At 26.3% G+C, this 27,807-nt stretch overlaps 1 protein-coding gene across 5 annotated transcripts in view; it reads left to right on the forward strand.

Moving 5' to 3' along the window:
- The window catches only part of LOC100208234 (SH3 and PX domain-containing protein 2A), a 63,582-nt gene extending 35,995 nt beyond the window's left edge, over positions 1 to 27,587 (forward strand). For all 5 annotated transcript variants that reach the window (XM_065792470.1, XM_065792469.1, XM_065792473.1 and 2 more), the window contains exons 2-12: positions 866 to 954; positions 1,051 to 1,131; positions 4,528 to 4,603; positions 6,042 to 6,118; positions 6,734 to 6,825; positions 18,333 to 18,441; positions 19,130 to 19,289; positions 21,000 to 21,117; positions 22,279 to 22,397; positions 22,485 to 22,519; positions 26,899 to 27,587. In XM_065792470.1, the coding sequence (XP_065648542.1) occupies positions 874 to 954; positions 1,051 to 1,131; positions 4,528 to 4,603; positions 6,042 to 6,118; positions 6,734 to 6,825; positions 18,333 to 18,441; positions 19,130 to 19,289; positions 21,000 to 21,117; positions 22,279 to 22,397; positions 22,485 to 22,519; positions 26,899 to 27,426 (1,476 nt within the window). In that variant the 5' untranslated portion in view covers positions 866 to 873 and the 3' untranslated portion in view covers positions 27,427 to 27,587. The remainder of the gene's footprint in view (positions 1 to 865; positions 955 to 1,050; positions 1,132 to 4,527; positions 4,604 to 6,041; positions 6,119 to 6,733; positions 6,826 to 18,332; positions 18,442 to 19,129; positions 19,290 to 20,999; positions 21,118 to 22,278; positions 22,398 to 22,484; positions 22,520 to 26,898) is intronic.
- Positions 27,588 to 27,807: the final 220 nt, after the last annotated feature.

The following is a 27,807-nucleotide window of genomic DNA, read 5'->3' on the forward strand; positions in this document are numbered from 1 at the left end:
CAATGCTTCTTGATGAACCTATTGAAGGAGAAACTGCCTGTAGAAGAAAACAGATAAATAAGTGTTATTACTAATTTATTACTGCTTTGTTCTATAATGACACTGAGGACTCTATTCTATGAAAAAACAAAAACAAAACTCATGGATTCAAAAAAAATCATTTATATTGAAGATTAGTTTTATTTGTGAACATAACCCTCTTTTAGTTTCCTGTTGTAAGTTCAAATCATTTTTTAAAAAAACATTAATTTGGTTTAAACCAACATTTTTTTAATTGGTTTAAACCATGGTTTAAACCAATGGTTTAAACCATTTGGTTAAAACCATGCAACCCTGACACTACGTAATTAATCACGTGTTATAATCTTTTATTTAATTAGATAGAAGAAAAATAAATTAATTTATTTAATTATTGCACTTTTTTATCTAATAATCAAAAACCTTTTAATACAGGTTATAATTTTAGTCTGATGATCAACTGTTAATTTAACAAATTTTTTTTGACTTAACACCTATTATTCTACCCAAAGAAAAATTTTCAGTTTCATTTTGAAACTAAGTTTATTCTAGTAAAACTAATTTCAATTTATAAAAATAATCATGTTTTTATTTAACTAAAAGTTGCATAGTGTTGGTCTTATTTTTGCTTATTGGTTTTTATTCTTGTGTTTAATGTTTTAAATTTAAAAAAACTTTTTAAACTTTTAAAAAAAAATGAATAAAATTTTTTCGATTCCAATTGTTTTTTTTTTAAATTCTCACCTTGCATACTTATTTCATTTTTTATAGCTGCATATTTCTTCTACTATTTAATAACTGGACAAATTAGGTAGCATTTAAATTTGAAAAATAATTTGATTTTTAGCTAACTCAATGTCCGAAGAAAGTCAGATTTATATTACTACAGTCAGTGTTGCAGAAGTGGTGAAGCGAAAAAAACCAAGCAAGCATTATGTAAATATTTTATAATTTAGTAAATAAGTTTAGTAAATATCATTATAATGGTGTCTAAATTATATATAGTGGTGTCTATTATATATTTTTAATTAGGTTTATGTCATTAATGTTCTTTGGTCTGATGGGAAACAACAAGTCATTTGTAGACCTTATTGCAAGTTTTTTGATCTTCAGGTATGTATTAAATGTTAACTCTGTCAAACCATTTAGGAAAAGCTAAATTTCCTTGTGCTATTGTTTTTCAAAATGTTTCCTATGCTAAAACTTTTTTTTAGCTTTACACCTTTTTTTGGTCTAACATATTGGTGTAGATATGTTAGACCAAAAAGATATGTAGAAAGCGTGTACACGAAATAAATGTGAAAGAATAAGCATGTCATTTTTTTTTAGTGGTTGTATTAAAATCTTTTTAATTGTTTTGTATTTTGTTTTCAACATGTTGAGGTTTCAAAAAAATATGTTAGTTTTTGGATTTAACTTGAAATTAGTTTTAAAAATGACAAAAGAAGAAGGCGTAAGAGAAAAAATTATGCACAAATATTTACAAAATCCTAATAGTAGCTACAATTTGATAACAAACTCGTTGCAAATACATCCATTAACCATACACCGTTAGTTGTGTTATTCGATGTTTTTCTCAAACAAAATCGATGAAATGCAAATCTGATGGTGGAATGAAGGAAAGTTTTTATGATATAAAACTAGTTAAAAAACTGGTTAACAGTTTTAAGAATAACCCAAGCCTTTCACTAAGGAAACACGCAAAAATATACGGATTTTCTCATAGTTTTTTCAAAAGTTGGAAACAAACATTGTTTTCATTCTTTCAAAGCACAAAAAGTGCCCAACCGTTCTGAAACTCAACAAAAAAGTGCAAGAATTCGCGGCAGAAAGTTGTATGACAATTTTAGTTCTAAAAATTTCTGTATTATTGAAGGCGATGAAACTTATATCAAGTACGATCATCAACAAATTCCTGGTGCTGTTTATTATATTGACAAATATAGAGGAAAAGCAGATAAGAAATTTAAATACACAAAACATGACAAGTTCGCTAAGAAAGCTTTGATTTGGCAAGCTTTTTGCAGTTGTGGCAAAAAATCAGCACCTTATATTTCTCAGTCCACACTTTCTGGTCAAGTATATGTTAAAGAATGTTTACAAAAACGCTGTTTACATCTAATTAAATCACACAATAACAGATTCTGGCCTGATATAGCTTCAATTCATTATTGTAAACTAGCTATGGAACGGTATAAAAAGAATAATGTGAAATTTGTGCCTAAAACAGAAAATCCTCCAAACTGCCCAGAATTGAGAGTTATTGAAAAGTACTGGGCTATTACTAAAAGAAAAATGAAAAAAACAAAAAAGCTTTGCAGAAACATTAAAGATATTTAAATATTATTTAAAAAACCATCAAATAGTTTTGATTCTTTTTCTGCGCGCAAGTTTATGGGTACCACTGAAGCAAAAACTCCAAATTTTATTAGATTCCCACAGGAATAATTAATTTTTCTTTTTAATGTTTGATCTTCTTATATTGTTGTATTAAAAATTATTACTTGGTTCGAAATAAAAATTGAGGAGTACTTTTTTTTAGTTGTTTTTCTACTTTCACATTTATTTTGTGTACACGCTTTAAACTAATGTTTGTAACTTGAATTTGATTTCTTAACTCTATTCTTATATCTGTGCTTTTGCCTCTCTTTTAATTGTCCTCTATCTCCTTGTTTGTCCATATATGGAAATTAAGTAGATAGACATGACCTATTTTTGTCTTACAGCATTGCAAGGTTCAATTTAGTATTTAAGCATCATTATTTCTCTATATCAATTATTTATAGTCAGTCTTGTAACTACTAACAAATAATTAAAATAAATTTTAAATTTTAGGATTAGCAATCAAAATTCAAATCTTTGAATTTTGATTGCTAATCCTAAGTTGCTTTTATTAGCACCACTTTACTCTGTTATCATTACTATTATTATCACCATGATCGGTTGAAATTTGGACGATTTTAAATTGAGTTTTCTCAAAAACCAATCAATTGTTATGATTTTTTTTTATAATGATGCTTACATAATTATGTTTCTTGTGTGTGAATGTAGTTTTGTTTACTCTTAGTTTGTTTTTGCATTTTCAGAGTCTGAAAATCAAAAAAAATTTTCAAATATAACATAGAAAATCCATCGCTCTCATATTCCATGACTTAAAAAGCATGTAAAGTTTCAAAAACAACTGTTGGAATTATTATAAAATGTTATAATTAAAAAAAACTGTAAAATAAATTTAAAAAAATAGATTTATTTCCAAAAAGAAGGCAAAATCAATAGTTGACTAAATTCATCAAAATCCGACACAGTCACAACAAGATTTAGCTATGAAGTTTAAATGCAATAAAGCTTTCGTTCAAAGAGTTTTCAAAAAAGAAAATCTGAAAGTAAATTACAAGAAAAAAATACCAAAAAGGTCGCTTGATGGAGAAGTCAAGGCATTTGGATGAGCTAAAAATTTGCTTAAATTTATTACAAAAAAAAATTTATGCATTTTAGAAGACGATGAAACTTACTGTAAAAAAGGTCACTAGATGCTTCCAGGTAATGAATACTATTATCAGTCGAGACGTTATAAAGCTTCTGACAAATTTAAGTACATTTAAGTAAGAAAATCACTTTCAAGTTCCTTGTATGGCAGACTACTTTCAGTTGAGGTTTTAAAAACTCTCCTTTTGTAACAAATCAAGCTTTGACACCAGATCTATATGTCAGTAAATGCTTAAAAAAATGACTTCTCTCTCTAATTAAAAAGCAAAAATAATTAAATTTATTTTGGCCAGATCTGGCATCAATCCACAATTCCAAAACAGAAATTCAGTGGTATAAGAAAAATAGAGCCAATTTTGTTCCTAAGGATGTTAATCCACCAAACTGTCCTCAGCAGCGAGTTTTACTTAAAATGTCCTTAGCTGCGAGTTTTACTCAATGCTTATTGGACAATTGTGAAGAGAATTTTTAGGAAAAGAGACAAATGTGAAAATAGTGTTAAAAATTTTCCAGATTTATGGACAAATGCTACAAAAAAAGTGGCGCAAAATAAAATTGTGGAGATGATGGGGGGGGGGGGGATACTTTACAAAAAGTAAAATTACTTGCACATTGTAAAGTTTAGACTAAATTTATTTTTATTGAAGTAAAAATTATGTAAGCATCATTATAAAAAGAAAATCATTACAATTGGTTAAGTTGTGAGAAAACTCAATTTAAAATTGTTCAAATTTCAACCGATCATAGTGATATATTGTTATTATTATTGTTATTCTTTAACTTTTTTCATGAAAGATAAATAAATAACTTTTTTCATGCTTTTTGATGTTTTTTCAGATAAAGTTAATAATGTTTTTATATATTTTTCAATTGTGCACTCCATAGTTTCAGTTGGTACTTATGCTCTAAACCTTTGCTTTTTATTATCTCTCACCAGCTGAAATATATATTTATCTCTTATCTTAAAACTTTTTTTGTTTAATGTTCTATTAACATTTTCTAATTTATTTTGTTAAAATTTAGGCTTGTTTATCTGAAGCCTTTCCAGTAGAATCTGGAGAAGTTCATCCATCTCAAAGAATAATACCACTTTTGCCGGGTATGTTTTAAGTGTTTCTTATAGAGTTGAATGAGAATTGTAACATTATTTGAATATATTTAGTTTTATTAACTAGTTATTTCTAGGAAAAAATTAGATTATTAATAAATATCCTATAATAATTATAAAAAAGTTATCGTAAAAATAGAATATATTTTTTCAGCTAAATAGTCTCAAAGAAACAACTTTTGTCTTTTTATCAATGAAGTCTTATTATTGGTTTGAAGAATCATGAAAAATCTAATTGTTATATTCAAAAAAAATACTGGAACTTCTTTTTTTAAAGTGTTCTCAATTTTTATGAAACATGGTTTTTATATACAATCCATTATCAATATGATTTTATTGGTTATTAATTTATTAATAAAATTAAATTTATTTAATTGTTATTCGAAAATTTGAAATTGTAGTTGTGTAGAAGTACTAAGATAGATTATGATGAGCTTTAACTGTCTGAGTTGATTTAAAATGCACAAGTCACTAAATGTCTCAAGCCTCAAGCTTTTCATCAATGAATATATGCATTATCAGCAAACAAAACCACTATCACACTTTGAATAGATAAAAAGATATTAGGATTGAAAAAGAATGTTGTTCATTAAGAGTAACTTTTTTTAAAAAAGTTAGCAATTTTGAAAATTTCTTCCATACAGACCCTCCCCTAATATTACTTGTAGAGAAATTAAGCAATCAAATCTTATTTTTTTTTTACTAAAGACTTAATTATGCTATTTTTATTGAAATCTCTTACATAATTTTTGTAAGTTAAATTATATTTAATTCTGGTAGTTTTTAGAAATACAGGTGCCAAAGATTTGTATTTTATAGAGATTTAAACATTTTTTAAATATAATTATTTAATAAATAATAAAATTGTATTTTATAAAAAAGCTGAAATTTTCAGTTGATTTTTAGTTACATTCAAGTTCTGAACACTAAAATTAGCATAAATACTAAAAATAAATAAAGAGGTGTGTGTGTGTGTGTGTGTGTGTGTGTGTGTGTGTGTGTGTGTGTGAGTGAGTGTGTTTATTTGTGTGAGTGTGTGTGTGTGTGTGTGAGGAGTTTTTTAATGTAGTCAAAGTCATTTAGCTACATTAAAATCTGTGTCTTTAATTTCATTATTTGTTGAAGGTATATTGGTTTCTAGCAAGTAATATGTTAGCAATATACCTTCAATAAATAATGAAATTGCTTTGGAAATATTTTCCAGAGTCTAATAATTAAAGACACGGAGCCTCTGTTTTAGTGTAGCTTTAAATAAAAAGTTTTTCTAATTGTGTGCACATATTACCATAATTCAACTTCATTAAAAACAAAGCAATTTATAGAAAGGTTGCAAGTAGTATAAAATAAGTAAAATTTATCTTTACTACGCTTTTTTATATCAATATGATAAGAAGTCAGCAATAATTATTAATTTTAAAGTTTATTTTAGGAAAAATTTTGTTTGGAAGAAGTGAAGTGAAAAATGTTGCAAACAAAAGGAAAGATCTACTAACAGAATACCTTCAAGTAAGATTTGTAGCAATAAAATTTGTGTGATCTTGAGACTGTAATAACAATAATTTGTGTAGAAAATTTTTTTTTTTTTAGTTGAAATAAAATTAATAGCTTTTGAATTTAGCTGAAAGTTAAATGAAATTTTGCAATTTTAACTGAATTTAACTTAGAGCCAAATTTCTATTTTGAATTCAGCACTGAAATCAAAGCCAAAGTCTTTGCCTTTCAGTAAACTCTGTAATCCGAATTTTTAACGAATATTCGCCGGTCCTTACTTGACTTACTTATCTCATTTCAAGTGCTAAACCAAAGTTAAAAGGATTTTAAAACTATTTTAACTATTTTAAAAATTTTAAGCGCGCACAGCTAATTTATTAGTTTATACTAAACAAATTTATTTTGTGTTAAAAAAATAATTTGAAGTTTATTCATACTTGTAATTAGTGAATGTATTATAATAAAAAATTAGATTATTTATTGTTATAGGTAAATCATGCTAAATTATCATCAGCAAAACAAAATTTTTTGTTTTAAGGCTGTCATTGTTTATATGTCTATTAAAATAATGATAAGTTGTGTTGTCTACTGATTAATGTTTTAACAATTTTTGTTGTCTACTATTTTTAGGATCTTGTTTCTTTACCAGAGAAGATCTCACGTAGTAGCTTTGTGATTGATTTCTTTGAGGTTACTGCTGATGATATAAAAAGTTTGACAAAGTAATTAATTTTTTAAAGTGTTTTACAAATTTTTTTATTTATTTATTTACTTGTTTTAAGTAAAAAATGATTAACATATTAGCCTAATGTGCATTTGACGTCATAAAATTATCTTTATTTTCTTTATTTTTCAAAGACATTTTTAAATTACTGCAATAGTGATAACTACTGCAAAACGAGTTGAAAGTTGTTTAACTTGTTTTTAATTATTACTATTAGGAAATGTTTATTTTCTTTACTTTTTTTTCATATTGAATAATTAAATTTAATATTTAGAACTAAATAAAAACTTCTATTATGGGTGTAACTCTTTTTTTTCTTTTGAATTATTTTTATACAATATTTCAAGGGAGTATAGATACATTATCAAGTATAATATATATATATATATATATATATATATATATATATATATATATATATATATATATATATATATATATATATATATATATATATATATATATATATATATATATATATAAAACTGTTAAAAACAAAAGAAAAACAAAAACAAATCATCGCAATAGTTTCTTTTGATTTAAATATCGAAACATAGGTTTCCAAAAGGAAGTCTTGAAGTAACCTACGTCTTCCTGATTCAGACCGCTGTCTGAATCAGGATGATGGAGGTATATATTTTTGTATAAATCATTTATTAAAAAATAATTGCTGCACTCAACTTGCGTTATAAAAAAAGTTTAATTTACGTTTTGTGCAAATTTTTGATACAGCCTCGGAACACGTTTATTTAAAATTTAATTTTGAGTAAAAAAAAGTTGTTTAGGAAAGAAAACCGAAAAAATAATTGGCCATAAAATCATCTCATTATTTATGGCGATTTCTGGCTGCTCCTTTAATGTCAAGCTCAAAGGTTCGTCTTCGCACATTATGGTATTTTCGTCATCATCTGTTTGTGTAGGGAATGCTGTAGTTTCAGTTTGTACGGATGAGAGCCGCTGGATAAGATGCACAATTAAATTTACCAAAGCAGTTTTAGTTAGCCGATCAAATATGATATCTGAACCAAAATTATTTTGGGCTTAATCTCCTTTATGAAGATATTGTATGAGATAAGATAAATTTTTGCGTCTTTCTTTTATTCTTTTAATTAAGGAAGTCTTCATATTGTTACTTAATGGTCCTGCGCCTAAATTTTGCAGCATAAATGCCAGGGTAGCATCAGCTGATACTAGCGTCTCTCCGACATAAAGCCTCTACAGCCAATTTCACTGGTAACAACATAGAAACTGTTGATAATATTAATTCTAATTCAGATTTCGTAAAAATAATACTTGAGTTTAAGTCAATCAGGGCTTTTTGATTAGAATTTTTTAGTTTATAAAAAAACGCTCTAGCATAAAAAGTAAGCTGTTCCATCTGTTCTTATTATCTAATATTAATGACAGGTTATTACCCTGTTCAGTTTTTACATAAACTTGAAGGGTTTCATTTTTTGTTGGTGATCGTCTGAACAGCTTTACAACTTTTCTAACTTTGCTTATCAATGGAACCAAATTATTTCATTTCAGTTCATTTGAATTTGGTGAGCTCTGAAAAGTCTTTAGTCCGTCTAAATGGTCTTCATTATATTCATCGGAAATCTCACCAGCACTATCTTTATCAGATTCAAAATAATTATTTGTCCATTCCACAACTGTTATTTTATACAAGACGTCAATCACAGCCAAATGGATTCCATGGGTTAGACAAAGTTGTTGGTCGCTGGACATTATTCGGCCTACTTTCTTCATACCTGAAGCACCATCTGTGGTACTTCAGGTATGAAGTTGAAGTTCAGATAATTCTACATACAATATCGCGATTAATTTTTAAGTTGTGTTCTTTCAGTATGTTTTCAATTAACTTAACACACATTTCTGCTGGGAAATGTCCATTAACTCTTGTTAAACCCAAATTCCAAAATCTATTTCGAGAATGAACATTAATGTTCAAATAGCGTCTATTTTTTACCGAAGTTCACTTGTCAAACATAAGACTAATTTGATTTCTTTGACGTTGAAGTTCAGATAATTCTTCTATTATTAAATTTCGAATTTTAGTAGCATATTTCATAACTATTTGGCGAATGGATTCAGATGATTTTGGCACATCAAAACCTCGAGCTACCAGCGATTTTCTTAGCTCATTAGATGTTATAAAAACTCTGAATCGCAAGCCATCGGTGGCTGTCATTTTAGCTAAAACATTTGGCAGTGTATCTTCATCTTCGTTTTTTGTTTAAAAAGTTGTAATTTTATCTCTTGGCCTAACAAGTTGCAAATCAGGCATAGTCGAAACACCAGCAGTAGATGGCGAAGTTGAAACTTCAACTTGATAACATTTCAGTAAATTTATTTGGTGAGAAGTCCTTAAATGTGTATGGAGTCCACTAGTCGAGCCACCACAGGTCCTCATTTCTCTAGCACATTTTTTACATTTTGCTGCAGCTCAAGACTTTTCGCGCAAAAAGTAATTCCACACAGAGTTTTTGTCCTGAAGTCCTTTTTTAAAATCTTCAAATACTTTTGGTTTATCAGCCATAGCAGCACGTTTTTGAATACTATAATTTGCAAAATATGAAAAATAATATTGAAATACAAAATAAATAAATATTAAAAATTTATAAAAATGAAGATAAAGGTATGAACTTATATGAATTTAATATAATTATATGAATTACATATTGAATTATATGAACTTTTCATATAATTGTATTTTATTTCGTTAAATGTGTTATACTTTAAACTGACTGCGAATCATAAACAAAAATAATATAAACTACACATATATATACACATCATTTCGCAATCACAAATCCCAAGCAGTAATAAAAAGCGTGCTACAAAGCTTATACAAGCCTATAAGTCATTACTTCCAAAATCGTTTTCTATTTTGAGAAGTCGTTATTTTAAGCACGTGCAAACTAGTGATTACGAAATATCAAATATCAGACGAGATTTAAAACATGAAAAAAAATATAACATCTCTATATTATATCTGTAATAGAGATGTTATATTTATTTATTCTTTTTAAATATTTATTCTTTTTAAATTTATTCTTTGTCTTTATTTGTTGTTGTTATATTTGCAAATATATATAAAACAAGTAAAATGAAGCACAACACAACAAAGTTACAAAAAACAAAGTGAAAATTTTTTTTGTTATCCATTTTTATAATCAATGTTTTTTTCTGTGGTATTTTCATGCTTATAACTCTCTAAAAGTGTCTGTGTCAAAACACACACGAAGTCTAATGGAACAGTTTCTGTGCGATGAAAAAAATAATTGAAATACCGGTATATACCGGTATTGAAAACTCGGTATCGGTAATAGAAAAATGGCCGGGAAAACCGGGATACCGTTTTTCGGTATACCGGTATTGGGTGCCCTAATTGATATATCAAATAATATGGCTATCTATAAAGCTGTAATATGTAGTCATTGATTAGCCACAAATTTGTTGTTTTGTTGTAGCTAGCTGTGATGCTTAGATTTGAAGCTAACTACAAAACTACAATGTGTAATAAAACTGCCATGTTATAAGTTTATATATATATTATAGATCAAAATGATAATAAAAAGTGATAATAAATATATTATCATAAATATAATAGATCGAATACTAAAAATTGAATTTTTTAAGAGAAAAAATTTTCCTAACATAAAAGCTCAAAAATCGCTATAGAACTGATTTTTCTTTGGCTAGTCGCTCATTTCCCACCAGGGTTAACTTGACTAGCCTCAAATTTGTTGTTTTGTTGTAGCTAGCTGTGATGCTTAGATATGAAGCTAACTACAAAGCTACAATATGTAATAGAATTGCCATGTTACAAGTTTATATATATATATATATATTAGATTGAAATAATAATAAAAAATGATAATAAATATATTATTATAAATATATCAGATCGAATACTAAAAATTAAATATTTTAAGGAAAAAAATTTTCCTCACATAAAAGCTCAAAAATTGCTATAGAGCTGATTATTCTTTAGCTAGTCGCTCATTTCCCACCAGGGTTAACTTTAAGGGAAGAATTAGTCACTAAGAATTAATAGTTAAATTAAATTTATAAAGATCTTTGAAAAAGAAAGTATATTTAGCCCTTTAAAAAATAAAACCTGATCTTTTTTTTTATTATTCAAAAAGCATTTAAAAAGACTTGGCTACTAATGCATCCTATTTAAAATAAATTCTAAAGTAATAAATGTAGAGCATCCAAATACTCTATCTTTCTATGACTCAGTTTTTAAATAGTGAAATTTTAAAATACTAGATTGTTCAAATATATTCTATAAAAAAAAAGAAAGAAATATACTAAAAATTTTATAAACTTAAGTTTATTTTAAGATTTCAAAATAAAGCATTTTATGCAACAAACAAACAAAATAGTAAACAAAATAAATGAGTTTTTAAATATATAGTTATTATAAATTAGTTGTTTAATTTATATTTTAGAATTTATATTTTAGGAAAGGTATAGAATTAAATGTGTTAAAATTCAATCTTGTTCTTTTATTCAATCCAGCTACAAAAAACACATGTTCTGTGGATGTTGTTGGTTTGATTGTCAGAAGCGTGTAAAAAAGAATATTCAATGAAACAGTTATTTTTGTTTGAATAAATCCAATTGTTGAAATTCCATTTAAACTAGGTTTAATTTATTGATAGTATCAGGTGATTTATTTGTTATTGACAATATTGCCTTATGCAGTTCTTGTTGTAAATTTAATTTCACAATATCTGATTCTTCAGTTGAGTTAGAATTATTCATGTTTAGTTCTTCTCCACTAAACATTTATGGATTGATCCTTTCCAATGTTCCATAAGCCTAAGTAACAGCATTTTTGATGAATATTTTAAATTTTCATTTGAACATTATCCATAAAAAATTACTAATACCATTAAGGTCTCATTTATTTTGTTGTTCATTGTTTTTTTTTAAACTGAAACTGTAGTTTTTCGCCCAAATTGGATTTCATATTCTCTAGCTTATCAAGTATGATTTTATGCATGTCTTTAACTGTTATAAGGCTTGCATCCAGGGACGCGGAGTCCCAAAAGGACTCCGGCTTTATATCTCTACTTTTTCCAAGTCTGTAGTGTCCAGAGGCTCTAAACATGTTTGTTGACTTATGATCTGCTATAAGAAAAAAATTCATGAGATTTAATGACTTGAAACTTATTGTTTTTAAGCCCGGAGTCCTGGATATCTGGAGTCCTTGCCGCCATTATACCTAAGGACTCCAGGTTCAAAAAATGATTGTTCCTCTAATCTAAAAGTCTTAATTTTTTTCCTATAAGTAGTTCATAAACTTATTTATATTTTTAGAGCTCCTGGTTACCAAAAACTAGGATAAAATAATCTTTTTGTGACTTTCAAATCTGGAGTCCTTTTTGGGACTCCGCATCCCTGCTTGCATCATTCTTGCTTAGTTCCTTGACAACTACTTTAAAAGGCTTCAAAAAATTTAACAGTTTAGCAAGCATCTTTCAAAGAGAATTTGTCTTTATTTAAATCAAGTAATGATTATTAACACAATGCACAACTTTTAAAAATCTCTTCAACATCACAAATATCGAGTTCCAACATGATTTTATATCTAGTTTTAGTTTCAGTTATTTTCTAAAACTTGGAGAAATATTTAGTACTTTGTTCTCATTTTCCTTGCTATAAGATTTATTTTTGGTATACCCTCATTAGGTAATGGTTCTTCAATGAGATCAACATTAGCATAATCATTAAAGTAGTAATTTTTAGCATCATGTTTTTTGTAAAAACAATCAATTAAGGCTAAATGTAAGCCATAATTACAGCAGAGCTGGCTTATTGCACGTAAATTTTTTACATTCTTTTTCATTACTTCTGCGACATCTTGGGTTAAAGCAAAAATGTCCTTTTGGAGATTCAAATTAAACTCTGCCAATTTTCTTTGCACTAATCAATTAATCATTTCAACATTACATTGGCCTTTAATTTCAGTCAATTTAAGGACATAACTAGCAAGTGTATTTGCAGAGTAGCTAGTAATCTTTAAAAACTTTGCAACCTGGAAAAGTCCGGGAAATTAATAGGTCCTGTAAAAGTTATGGAAAAACACCCCTTTTAGCAATAATTCCTGGAAATCCTGGAACTTTTTTCAAAAATAGTACAATATATTGTTATCATGATTTTATCTTTTATAGTGATATTGGGTCATTCCTTGCCAACTGGACCAAGGTCCATATTTCATTATTTAAATTTAATTAAGTTAAAAAAATAATAGCAATATTAATTTAAAATAAAGCAAACAATAATAATTTAAAAAAGTGCTCTAAAGATTAAGAAAGTTTAGCAAATGAAATAAGTTTTCCATATTGAAATAATTTAAATTATAAAAAATATAATTTGTTGCTACTATATTTATAAATTACCAACCAAATCAATTAAAAATTAAAAAAATAATATTTTTTAGTCAAAAATAACTGAACTGTAAGAATGTTTATTTGCAATTGTAAGGATGTTTGTTAATCTATTTAAAAGCACAAGTTCTTAGTTAAATGCATTGCCATTACAACATCAAGGTATTAAACAAAGAAAAATTTCTAGATGTACTTTATTTACAACATAAAAGCTATATGAAGTAACTCACAGTATCATGCAGAACTTTATTTCAAGTGGGTCAAGTAAACTTTGCTTTCTTTTTTATTTATTAAAATATTTGTTGATATAACAAATAAAAAACTAAATAAAACTTTAAAACATTGTTTGAAATTTATAAGAACTTTATCTATTGTCTTAAGTTTCAAACAATAATCTTGACTAAATTTTTAAATAAAGTCTTGATCAAGCTTAAAAGTTCTTTCGGCACAATCATTTACTGTAATTCTTTTTTCTTTTCTTTTTTCTATCCTAAAATACATTGCTTAGTCATAACAAAAATCAAGATTTACAGAACTGTCAAAAAGCATTAGTTAATTGCTACATTTAAAGCATCCAAGTTCGATAACCAATTATATTCAACTAACTTTTACTTTTAACTTTTTTTTTTAGCTTATAGTTAAAAATGACAAGATCTGGTGATTGGGAGCAAGTGATGATGGAAGTATCTGTTGAAAAAAAAAGAGAGTGACACCAAAAACATATTAAATTATGTCAAAATGGAAAAAGAATCTTTAAAAGAGATTTTGTCAAAAGTAGTCACAGTAGATGGCTGATAACATCTTTATGTAAATCAAAAGTCATGATTGGTTATGTTCAATTGAAAGGGATATTATAAAATGCCTAAAAGTCCAATAATCATAACTAATTACATCAACTTTTTTAAAATCAAAAATACAGAGTTTCGTAGTAAATTCAAAAAATTTAAAAGTTAAAATTACAGTGGAAATGTGTTAATATAAGATATTTAAATGCTCATGTTATTAAGCCAGAATCAAATCAGGGTGGCCAGCCAATAGCTAATTCAAAATTCCAGGATATTTCCAAAACGTTTTAAGGAAAAATTTGAGTTTTTCGAGGATATATTGATCTTTTCTTGACCAGAAAAAAACAAAATATGTTGAATTAAAAAATATATAAAAATGAAAAATAACTAAATAATTAGTAGATGTTAATAACACTGATAGCAACATTAAACAAATTTTTTTTTTTGCATTACAGAAACACATAACTATCAAATTCAGTATAAATCTCCGCAAAATTAATAATAGGGTCATTCCATGCCAAATGGACCAAAATTTTAGGATTTCAACATGGACCCTCTCAGTTTTTGATGAAACTTAGTGGGTTTTTTAATATCCACGAGAAAGGCAATTCCTGAAAATTTCAGCATAAAATTTTCTATGGTTCATAAGATATGGTCATTTGAAATTTCTGATTTTTCCAAAAATAAAGACTTCGGTAGCAAAAACATGATTTGTTCATACTTTGAAGCTCTATATTTTATAAACAAAATTTCAGGAAACCTTTTAGTTTTTTTATTGTATACAACTCTAGACTTACTTTAAAAAAACTTTGACATTGAATTCTTGAATATCACATTTTTTCCATAATGGCTACCTAAAAAACCAAAAAAATTGTTTGCAAGTATAAAAAGTTGATTTTTGATGAGTCAATATACAAAACCTGCAGTTTAAGAAGTGAAAAGAAATATTTTTTTAGTTTCTATATATGGTAGGCTTCTAAATTTTTAGAAATTTACTGATAAGATACATTTAAGTAAAAAATTATAGAGCTCTAAAAATGGCTGTGGCTAAAACTTAGGAAAATGTGTCTCCATTTCAAACCACCGGTAAAGATACCAACACACTAAAAGAGTTTACTATATCACTTTCAATCAGTGGCAAAAAACATGATATAGTTTTAGTGTGTTGGTATCTGGGCAGTTATGGCAACTGTGCAGCATGCAGTCTCGATTTGTTAAGTCACATACAACTAATGTGAAGAGGTCTTTATAGTCTGAAATATCTGGTATTTGTAATGCTAAAAGTTTTGCATTTTGGTGGTACTCACAAACAAATACTTAATGGAGACCTGAAGCACCTCCAATAGGAATACACCACATTGGTCTAAGTTTTTTTAGCAAAAATCATTTAAAAGATTCAATGTTTACATTGATTGTTTATTATATAATTATATTATTTATTACATAATCAACATTGCATTTTGTTGACAAGTCAAATAACTCTTATAACTTGGTATAAGTTGTAATCTTATAACTTTGTATAAGTTGTAAATTTAAATTTAAAAATGATAATCAAATAAGTCAAATTAATGTGGAAGGGCGGAATCGTGAATATATTGAAAAATATTATAAAATTTGTAGTCATGATATTAAATATTATGTAAATTAGACTAAAAGTCTTTCATTTCAGTTTTACCTAATTGGCTCCTAATAAGTTTTATATAAAAACATTAAAAACTAAATTTCAGTTTTTGTATGTGTATGTTTAGTGGTGTGTTTGGGCATAAAGGCACTTCATACATCAGACATAAAACCAGACACACCATGTAAGGAGAAGTGTTCATTTACAATTTTTTTCTAAGTTCTGGGAAAAAATGTGAATGTTAAAAAGTAAATAATCGGGGAAGGGGGGGTATTATATCTTGTAATACAAAGTATTTATTCATAAATACTTTGTATTACAAGATATAATACAAACTAAAGTACAACAATAACTTTATTTTTATTGTTTTTAATGAATTTTGGGTGATTGTCATTGTTCTGATTTTGTAACTTCTCCAGGATTACCCACTATTTTTTTTTCTGAAATCACTGTAAAAAAAATCTTTTTAAAACCAGTGTTGATCCTAGGTTACCGGTGGTTTGAAATGGAGACACATTTTCCTAAGTTTTAGCCACAGCCATTTTTAGAGCTCTATAATTTTTTACTTAAATGTATCTTATCAGTAAATTTCTAAAAATTTAGAAGCCTACCATATATAGAAACTAAAAAAATATTTCTTTTCACTTCTTAAACTGCAGGTTTTGTATATTGACTCATCAAAAATCAACTTTTTATACTTGCAAACAATTTTTTTGGTTTTTTAGGTAGCCATTATGGAAAAAATGTGATATTCAAGAATTCAATGTCAAAGTTTTTTTAAAGTAAGTCTAGAGTTGTATACAATAAAAAAACTAAAAGGTTTCCTGAAATTTTGTTTATAAAATATAGAGCTTCAAAGTATGAACAAATCATGTTTTTGCTACCGAAGTCTTTATTTTTGGAAAAATCAGAAATTTCAAATGACCATATCTTATGAACCATAGAAAATTTTATGCTGAAATTTTCAGGAATTGCCTTTCTCGTGGATATTAAAAAACCCACTAAGTTTCATCAAAAACTGAGAGGGTCCATGTTGAAATCCTAAAATTTTGGTCCATTTGGCATGGAATGACCCTATTATTAATTTTGCGGAGATTTATACTGAATTTGATAGTTATGTGTTTCTGTAATGCAAAAAAAAAAATTTGTTTAATGTTGCTATCAGTGTTATTAACATCTACTAATTATTTAGTTATTTTTCATTTTTATATATTTTTTAATTCAACATATTTTGTTTTTTTCTGGTCAAGAAAAGATCAATATATCCTCGAAAAACTCAAATTTTTCCTTAAAACGTTTTGGAAATATCCTGGAATTTTGAATTAGCTATTGGCTGGCCACCCTGATTTGATTCTGGCTTAATAACATGAGCATTTAAATATCTTATATTAACACATTTCCACTGTAATTTTAACTTTTAAATTTTTTGAATTTACTACGAAACTCTGTATTTTTGATTTTAAAAAAGTTGATGTAATTAGTTATGATTATTGGACTTTTAGGCATTTTATAATATCCCTTTCAATTGAACATAACCAATCATGACTTTTGATTTACATAAAGATGTTATCAGCCATCTACTGTGACTACTTTTGACAAAATCTCTTTTAAAGATTCTTTTTCCATTTTGACATAATTTAATATGTTTTTGGTGTCACTCTCTTTTTTTTTCAACAGATACTTCCATCATCACTTGCTCCCAATCACCAGATCTTGTCATTTTTAACTATAAGCTAAAAAAAAAAGTTAAAAGTAAAAGTTAGTTGAATATAATTGGTTATCGAACTTGGATGCTTTAAATGTAGCAATTAACTAATGCTTTTTGACAGTTCTGTAAATCTTGATTTTTGTTATGACTAAGCAATGTATTTTAGGATAGAAAAAAGAAAAGAAAAAAGAATTACAGTAAATGATTGTGCCGAAAGAACTTTTAAGCTTGATCAAGACTTTATTTAAAAATTTAGTCAAGATTATTGTTTGAAACTTAAGACAATAGATAAAGTTCTTATAAATTTCAAACAATGTTTTAAAGTTTTATTTAGTTTTTTATTTGTTATATCAACAAATATTTTAATAAATAAAAAAGAAAGCAAAGTTTACTTGACCCACTTGAAATAAAGTTCTGCATGATACTGTGAGTTACTTCATATAGCTTTTATGTTGTAAATAAAGTACATCTAGAAATTTTTCTTTGTTTAATACCTTGATGTTGTAATGGCAATGCATTTAACTAAGAACTTGTGCTTTTAAATAGATTAACAAACATCCTTACAATTGCAAATAAACATTCTTACAGTTCAGTTATTTTTGACTAAAAAATATTATTTTTTTAATTTTTAATTGATTTGGTTGGTAATTTATAAATATAGTAGCAACAAATTATATTTTTTATAATTTAAATTATTTCAATATGGAAAACTTATTTCATTTGCTAAACTTTCTTAATCTTTAGAGCACTTTTTTAAATTATTATTGTTTGCTTTATTTTAAATTAATATTGCTATTATTTTTTTAACTTAATTAAATTTAAATTGTGAAATATGCTTGAACTTGTTCTACTTTGTTAAAAAAATGATGAAAAATTTTTATTTTGTTTTAATAGCATTTTCTTTGAACAGTTCTTTGAACAGTTTTAACTAGTGATTAGCTATCAAGTTTTCTTTATAATTTTATAACTTTTATTTCTTTGCAGAAAGGCAACTATAAAAAAAAAAGAAAAGACAGCAAATAATATATCTGATCCATTTCGCCTCGAACAATACATTGTTGTAGAAGCATTTAAGAAATCAGAGCGAAATCAGGTATAAGTTGCTCCATTTATTTTCAAACATAAATATTTAGAAAGTTTTCGTTTTTAAAATTCAGTGTAATAAATAAACAAAAAATATAATTAAATCAAACAAGTTATTTTTTAAAAATATTTATAAATTTTAAATTTGCTTTTTATTTATTCAGTTATCAATTAATAACATTTACAATTTTATTAAAACAGTAAAATAAATCTTAGCAAAGAATTTGTTTGAAAATGCAGATCTTAATTATTGATGGAGAGGCTTATAAAGACCCTTCTTCTCTCATAATATTTGCAACTAATGCTGCAATTGCAAAAATAAATTGTACTAAGTTAAAAATTTTTGAGCGATGATATGTGTACTAAGTCTTTGTGAAGAAAAATCTTTTTCTGACTTAATGCCTATGAGCTTGCTGTTGTCTGAATACATCTTTATGTGGCTTGAAATTAAATCAGGTGAAACATAAAAAGTAGCTGTCCTAAAACCAAATCTTGAGGTACTCTGTTAAAACTTTTTTTCTTCAATTGGACAGTGTATTATCAATTTTAACTCGTTTTTTTCTCTTGGTCAACCAATTTTTTATCCAATTATGTAATTAACCATATATGCCATATACCTTCTGTTTATATAAAAAATCTTTTGTGTGGTATCTTATGTTAAATGCTTTTGAAAAGTCTGTATAATTAACAATTTTTAGATTGGATTGGCGATAGGTGAAGTGGTAGATGTTATTGAGAAGCATGAGAATGGTTGGTGGTTTGTCAGTCTTGAAGACGAGCAGGGATGGGTACCAGGCTCTTATTTAGAACCAGTTAGTGGTAGTAAAGATTTAATGATAGAATCAGTTTATGGCAAGGGTAAGCGTTGTTATACTTTTAAAATAAATAAAAAAATATTTAAAAATAAATAAAAAATACAAATTTATTTAAATACAATTTAGGATTAAAATAAAATTGGATTAAATTTTAAAATTGATGTATTATCTGAATTTGAAATTCATATTAAAAACACTGATATTTATTCTTCGATAGAAAAAATCAGAGATCATGAAAACTTTCAAAAAATCTCCCACTAATAATGGTTCTGTTTTACAAACGCATGGAAAGGAAATATTATTAGTTTCAGATTTTAAAACCAGGTGAAACAGTCTCCTTGATATGCTCAAGCAATTTTACAAGGTCGGTGATTGTGCTCAAAAATTTCTTTAGGAAAATGGAATAAGATATATATTTTTATATTTTTAGCAAATAATAAATTTTTATATAATAATAAATAATTATTTTTTACAATAAAACAACTAACTTTCCTGTAATTCAAGCTATTTCATCCTATAAAAGAGGATTATAAATTAGCAATTATCATTTGTATTGTACCAAATAAGCAAAAGTTTATACTTTACAAAAAGGTGGCAGGATGGCATATCACCCAATCCTGCCTCACTTTATATACTTAAAAGCAGTACTCGCTTCACTCCTTTTAAATATATAGTAACGACTATTGTTTTACAAAAAAACAGCAGATTAACAAAATACAGCACAGTAAAAAACAAAATACTATAAATGCTATGCAATAGAAGCATTTGTATTCAAGTTCTCTTGTGTAAACAGGATATTAAAATGTGCTTATAAATAATGAATTTGTAAGAATTAAATCTTAAAAAATTCACAACTTTCTCCTCATTTTAAATCTAATGACCATTCAGTGCAACCCATTCTGCACAATCAATCTCGAACGTATCTCCATCTATTCCCAAAAATATATCAACCCAATTATGAATATAAACTTTTATTATTGTATCACAATCCCTAACTGTTTAGCCTCCCCCCTACCATTAGGTAGGTAAGAGTAGGTTTTACCAATTTTCTTAAAAAGTAAGTATATAATAAGCATAACATTTACTCAACATTTTAAGCAATTAATTTTTTTTTTTTAAATTCATTGCATTAAAAAGTGATTGCATTGGGAAATCATTGCAAAACAAATTTGTTTAAATATGGTAAAGTTTCATTTTGTGTTATTCTTTTTATTATCTTGATATAATTTTTTAAGTAGATCTCTTGTAAAAAATTTTTTTTTAATTCAAGATGTTGGTATTTATGCCAAACATAAATTATTTAAAAAACATCAGATGTTTATGAAAGCTTTTTATTGCATGTATTGCAATATGCGTGTTTTGCATTTGTTTGCTTACATAGAACAATAGAAATACGCAATTATTAGTAAGTATTAAACCGAACAAAATGAAAAACTGAACAGATGCAATGGAAATTTTGTGTTTTTGTTTTATTCAAATAACTCGGAGATAAGCTACATAAGAACTTAGAGCTACATAAACACTTTCATAATAAAAAATGATTTTTATTTTTATAGTTTTAAAGGATGATTTTTTTTAAAAACAATATTTTATGCACCCATTAGTAAAATTGATTGTTTAAAAAAAATTTATGTGGTGCTGTGTTTATATATGTGTACATAATAATAACGAATATATATATATATATATATATATATATATATATATATATATATATATATATATATATATAATATTTTATATTTTAAATTAGAGGAAAAGTTTATTTGCACAAAGCCATATAAAGCATTACAACCTGATGAACTATCATTGGCTTTGGGAGATGTTGTATTTGTTTTGGGAAAGTGTTCAGATGGCTGGTGGAATGTTAGGTGAACTTTTTTTAATGTTTTATTAATCCAATAGTTATTATCTAGTCCCAACCTTCCTGATTTAGGACAGGTCAGAATTCAGGACAAGCATAATATAATCAATACATAATAATAAATCTTTATTATTATTTTCCTTATTATTATTATTTTGATTTTTTTTTTGAATTTTTTTTTAAAAATGGTTAATGATAAAGCTTGATGCCATAAATACAAAAAATTTGAGACACTATTATACCAAAAAAAAAGTTGTGATAAGTAATAAAAGGAATTTTTGAAACTTAACAAATTGTTGTACTGTTCAGAAATCTGTGTCTGTTTTCAAATATAAATGTCTCATGTTTTGCACTACTGAACAATTTTGTCATTGATCCCCCATTACTTATCCCTGAACAAAATATTAAAAATTATTGTAAAACAAAGCTAATTTTTATAAAATTTATATTTATTTAAAAAAAATTTTATTATTTTAATAAAATTTGTTTTAAATAAATATAAATTATTTTGTGCAAACAAACACAAACTAGTAACAGAAAGTTATGGCTGAGTAGTATTTGAAATGAACATAGAATGTAAAGATTTCGACTGTATTGATTTCAGCTTTTTGGAATTTAAAAATAAGCATTTGGAATCAAACTGTATGACAATGTATAAAAAAGCTTATGATGTTACTATCTATCTTATGTCAAAAATCATGAAAAGTTAATTCAGGGCTAATTTTCTTTAATACTGTATTTCATAGGTATTTAACAAAATAATATCTTTATTTCAGTATTATAACTAAATAGCATTTATAATAGGAATGCTTTAGGTCAGCTATCATCAATTCAGATGTTATTATTGGTGTGTAAGTAAACAGTTCACTTCCTAACATTTTTTTGAATTTATTTTTCTTAACTTTTTTTAAATTTTTTAGTCTGCACCTCAATATTCTCATAAAGTAGTCATTATGCTAAATGAAATCGTAAATTTTTTGTATGATTCGATTGTATTGCTAGATTGTCTCATCTTTCTTGAGCAACTTTCTTTTTGAAAATATTTATAAATTAAATAGTTAAATATGTAAATGAATTAACAACTATGTATTGTTTTCTATAAAATTAAAAATAAAGTAATATAAAATAAGGATAAATATTTAAAAAGTTATATTATTAATTCTTGCAGGTTAAAAAGTGATGTTGAAAAAAATTATGATGGTTTTGTACCGGCTGTTCACCTTGAGAAAGTTCCAAAAGAAGCAGAAAATGGCATCATGAGGCGTTCTAAAACTGTTTTATCTCGAGGTAAAATAAGTTTGCACCCTTCACCCTATTACCCATAGAATATCAAGTAGTATTAAAAAAATTTAACATTTTTCATCATACCTATAGGTGTTGTTGCTCCACCAAGAAGAACTTCTCTTAAGGTATTCAATATTTTAGTAAAAGTTTGTTATTTTTAATTTTTTCTTTCCACAATGAAGTGCTAAATTTAAATCTGTAAAGTGCTATAAAAGAGTTAAAGAATTGTATATAGCACAAGATTTATAAATACAGAAAGCTGTAAACTAATGCTAGTTTATCAAATTGTTTAGTAGATTTCTATTACTTTTATCACTTCTAAAATTTAAAATCTAGGTCTTTTTATAATTATAAGTCTGCTTTAAAATGCAGTCTTGTGTTATGTGTTTACAGGGATGAACTCAGATGCATTTTGGTACTGCTGGAGCAGTATGTCATTTACTAAATTTTTATAAATAAAATTTTATAATAATATCTATTAATATTAAATGCATTACATACCATTTTTGATTCCTTTTTATTTTAAGCCAGTTATTTCTTCAGTAATATTTAGAAAAACTTTAATTTCTTTTGCACTTTTTTCAGAAATATACAAAAGTAATTCCATGTCAATTGACCTAGGCCACGTCACCAGACAGCTCAGATTTTGCTGATTTTTATACAGTTAAGAGTACTTAGTAAAATAAGGATTCATTGAAAATTTTAACTTCTTTCTTCCAAGAAGATCCTGAAATATGAACATTTTACTGGATATCAGTTAGGCCCCTATAGTCCTCTCAGAATCGCGAGGTTCATTTAGAGATTTCAAGTCACATAACTTTAAAAATATTTGATCTTTTTACTTAAACATTTTAACTGGCTGTTTTCAGGGGTGACAAATCTAATATGTATATATATATATATATATATATATATATATATATATATATATATATATATATATATATATATATATATATGAAACATTTAAGGGAAAACATTGTATTGATGTCAATTTAGCATCTGAATAAAATGCATCAATGCTTGTGCCACTTTTTTGGCATTGGATTTTTAAGGGTTTCCTTTCTTACAAATTTATTAGGAGCTAAGACAAAATTTTAAAATCAGATTAGCAAGTTTTTGATTAGAAATGTTTTTATGGTTTGATAAAACAAGGTTACTCCATACTTTATCATGAATCAATTTTTGGCATTTTAAAATTGAAAGGATATTTTTATACCTGTGTTTTACTTACATAAGATTTTTTCCACCTTGAAGTTAGACACCTAGTTTACTGAAACTAGGTGTCTAACTTCAATGATTACAATTTTTTCTGATCACAGAGATAATAATTTTTTCTGATCACAGAGATAATAATTGACTTCAAGAGTTACTTTGAAATTAGTTTAAAAGAAAAACAATTGCATTAAAGAACAATAATTTTTTGCAAGAAAAGATACCTAATGAACAGGAACACACTGAAATATCAGAGGTAGTCCAATTTAGCATCAACATTTTCTTTTGGCCCTTGCTTGTTATGAATATCCTTAATGAGCACAAAAAGATTTAACTTTTTTATCAATAGACTTACAATTTATCAATAGCTATACAAGTGAAACTTTTTTTTTGTTTGTTTGTTTGTTAATTCACCTCCCCAAGGCCTAGAAGGCCACTACAGACGAGGAGGCTACTTAATTGTGGTTATAACCCTCTCTCAACTCTATAACTCCGAAACACAAACCTTGACGAACAAGGCCGCTGCGCGGAGAAACAAGTTGAGCGCGGTACTACCAGGGACGTGGTGGGGATCGAACTCGGAACCTCTCGCTTATGAAGCGAGCGCTCTACCACTACACCACTACCGCATTTAACTTGGATTTACTGTAGCCCTAATTGATTTTACCTTGTTGCTAGTTTGCTGAGTTACTAAAATGCAGAATGGAAACACTATATAATCAATAAAACTCAAGTAAAAGTAAAAAGTACTGCTAAACCAAAATACTTAGGTAAAGATAAAAAACTACAGTATGTTTAAAGTATTTTTTAGTTACAAAGTAAATGTAGTTTGCGTGTTGCAAAAGTGAATACATCCAACATACAAGAAATAAGTTTTTAAATCATCTTAGAATAAAACATGCATTTAATCCGTCAATTAATCATGTTTATTGCAACAGATGGACATGTTTACAGTGACAGTACAAGGTTTTTTGCAGCAGTTATGTCATGTAGAACTTTGTTTCACAATGCAGGATATCTATTGCTTGAGCAAATCTGTTTTATAACAGAGACATACTCTGCAATAAATGCTACTTCAACTGATTAAAAATGTGGCAAATCTAGCTTGTTGCACATACCAAAACTCATGTAGAAGTAAATTAAGTAAATTATCATGATAAAATTTGAACTATTGAATGATAGGAACTAAATGTATTATTTTTGTGATGAATGTAAGCAATGAACTTTTTTTTGTTATTTTATACAGTATTAAAGGAGGAGGGAAAAATTTAAAAAGGTCCTTTATTAAATTGCTGCAAGTTTGGGTAAATAAATTTTTTGTTTCTTTCTGCTTTCATATATATCTATCAATAAAAAAATGTTAAAGTTACCATGTAGTCTAGTGGAATCATGTAGTCTTAAACATGTGGAAATTCCAATTATCTTAAACATGTAAACGAGGAGCTTTTTCTTTCAAAAAATGTAAACTTACAGAGAAAAAACATTAACGAGTACACAAAAATGCTCCTGTTAATTTTTTCCCCCATAAGTTTATGCTTTTTCATAAACTTGTCCCAGTATTTTAAACTATATATATATATATATATATATATATATATATATATATATATATATATATATATATATATATATATATATATATATATATATATATATATATATATATATATTAAAACAATTTCAAGATGTATTCTACAAAATAGACTGCTCAATGTTCTTAAAAAAACAGAGCAATTATAAAGTAGTAGAAAATCACTTAACAAAAATTGTTTTCATTTTACACTGCGCTTTATCAATAAAGATTCATCAGAAATGAATGATCAAATTAATAAAACTTCAATTTATACCAAAAATTAAATTTCAGGAAATCACAAATGTCTTAACTACTGTAAATTTTCACACATTTGTAGAATATGCTGACACTATTATAAAAAAGAATTCTTTAAAATTGATTACTTTTGCTTTTTTAAAAAAATATTTTTTTATAAATAGGTGTTTAATGTAATTATTATTTGAGCTCACTTATTTTTATAGTTTTTTAAGAGAAACTTATTTTCGTGCCTGCATTTAGAAATCAATTCTGATTTTTTGTTTAATAAACATTCTTGGTTTGCATGTGTAATAATTTCAAATTTTTCTTTTAGGCGTTGTATGCATTTTTTGGAAATATTGTTATATGCAGGTGCCGTTTTAAGGATGGACCAATTCAGTGTAAAATCATCAATATTTTTATCTTTTAATTCCCATATATATTTTTACGGCATGGTGTCTTTTGAATACTTTTTATTTTTAAAGGGTTGCTTATGATTGGCAAAATGTTTTTTCCATTCACCCTTTGTTATGCCAATATATTGTGTATCAAGTACATTCTTAGAGGAAACAACACATTAATATTGCATTTTTGGATAAACAATTTCCACTCAATGGACAATTGTTTTTTCGGTTACAATTACAATTTTCTGTAGTTTTTTCATTTAGGATTTCTTTTTAGTTTGACAAAGCATTATTGTAACCTTTTATAATTCTTTTCATATTTTTTGTGCAACTATAGCTAACTTTAATTGTATTTTGAATAAAAATTTTATGTAGTTTATTAGAGGGCAGGAAATGCTTATCGACTAATTTTAAAAACACTTTTCCTATATTAGTGGAAACATTTTTGCTATATGGGGGGTTGAACCAAAGTTCATTTCTAGTTCTATTTCGCTTTTTTGTATTCTTTTTTTCAAGGTCAATTTTTAGTTCAAAATTTTTAAAACCACTTTTTTTAAGGGCATCTTCAAATATTTGTTTAGAAGAATTGAATACATTTTCATTAGAGGAGTTTTGGTTTAGCCTGTAATTAATTGAAATTGGGATTTGTTTTAGAATTTGGGGTTTGTTTTAGAATTTGGGGTGGATGATTTGAGTTAATATTAATATACAATAATTCAGAGAATTATTGTATATTAATATTAACTCAAATCATCCACCACAAATTCTAAAACAAACCCCAAATTCTAAAACAAATCGTCACATTTAACATAGAGGTTAAATGTGACGTCAAGAAAGTTCACAATTTCTATTTGAAAGCCAATATTTTTAAAAATTTTAAACATTTCTGATGAGTCTTTATTGATGAAACACTGTGTAAAAGGAAAAAAAAATTTGTTAAGTAATTTTCTATTACTTTATATATATATATATATATATATATATATATATATATATATATATATATATATATATATATATGTATATATATATATATATATATATAGATTATATTTTATTTTGTTTTTTAATTCAGAAAAAGAATCCACCTGTTGAAAATGATAAAGTTGATGGATCAAATAATAAAAGAAGAGTTTCAAAAGACGAAGGGAAAAAAAAAGCTAGACTTATAAAGTTTACAAAACCTGTCAAACAACCAAGAAGAGTATCTGATGCTTCTTCATTAGCAATACATTTTGCAACTTTAAATGTCTTAACTGATGTTGTACCCTCAAATGCCAAAGAAACTCAAATGCAGCTCCCATTATCTCCAGCAGCAGAAATTCAAATTCAAAATTCTCTACAACCCTTAACCCCCAATCCACAACCTACACCAAATGTTGATGAGTCAATGGAAGACCAAAAACCGCTTTCATTTTCACCAGCAGAAATCTATATATCAGTAGGAAATTATAATGATACAGACGAAGGTATACTAAGTCTTAAAAAGGGGCAACAAGTGCATGTTTTAGAAAAAGATGATGGAGGTTGGTGGTATGCTAAAGCTGATAATATATCCGGTTGGGTACCATCTAATTTTTTAAAATTAGTTAAATCGGCTTGAAAAAAACAATTATTTTAAGGAATGTTTTTTTTTATTGTAAATATCCATTTAAATTAACTTTTTTTGTATGTAGTTAATGTTTCAAGTTAATATTATTTAATATGTAAATGAATATACTGATTGTATAGAAGAAATTTGGAAACAATTCAAACAATAGAAAATATGTGTGTTTTTGTAGGTTTTTTTGAGGTCTTTTATAGCAAACAATAAGAAAAATAGATTTATTTTATTTTAATTGTATTTTTGTTACTTGCTCTTTGCTTTTTACAAGCATTTATTATTTATTTCTTATTACATGTTTTTAATTTCATATTTCTTTTTTACATATATTTAATTAATTTTTTTAGACTAAGCAGTATCATATTAATTTATGTAGAAAGG

This window comes from Hydra vulgaris, chromosome 03 (assembly GCF_038396675.1).
Source record: "Hydra vulgaris chromosome 03, alternate assembly HydraT2T_AEP".
In the NCBI taxonomy this organism is placed as follows: domain Eukaryota; kingdom Metazoa; phylum Cnidaria; class Hydrozoa; order Anthoathecata; family Hydridae; genus Hydra; species Hydra vulgaris.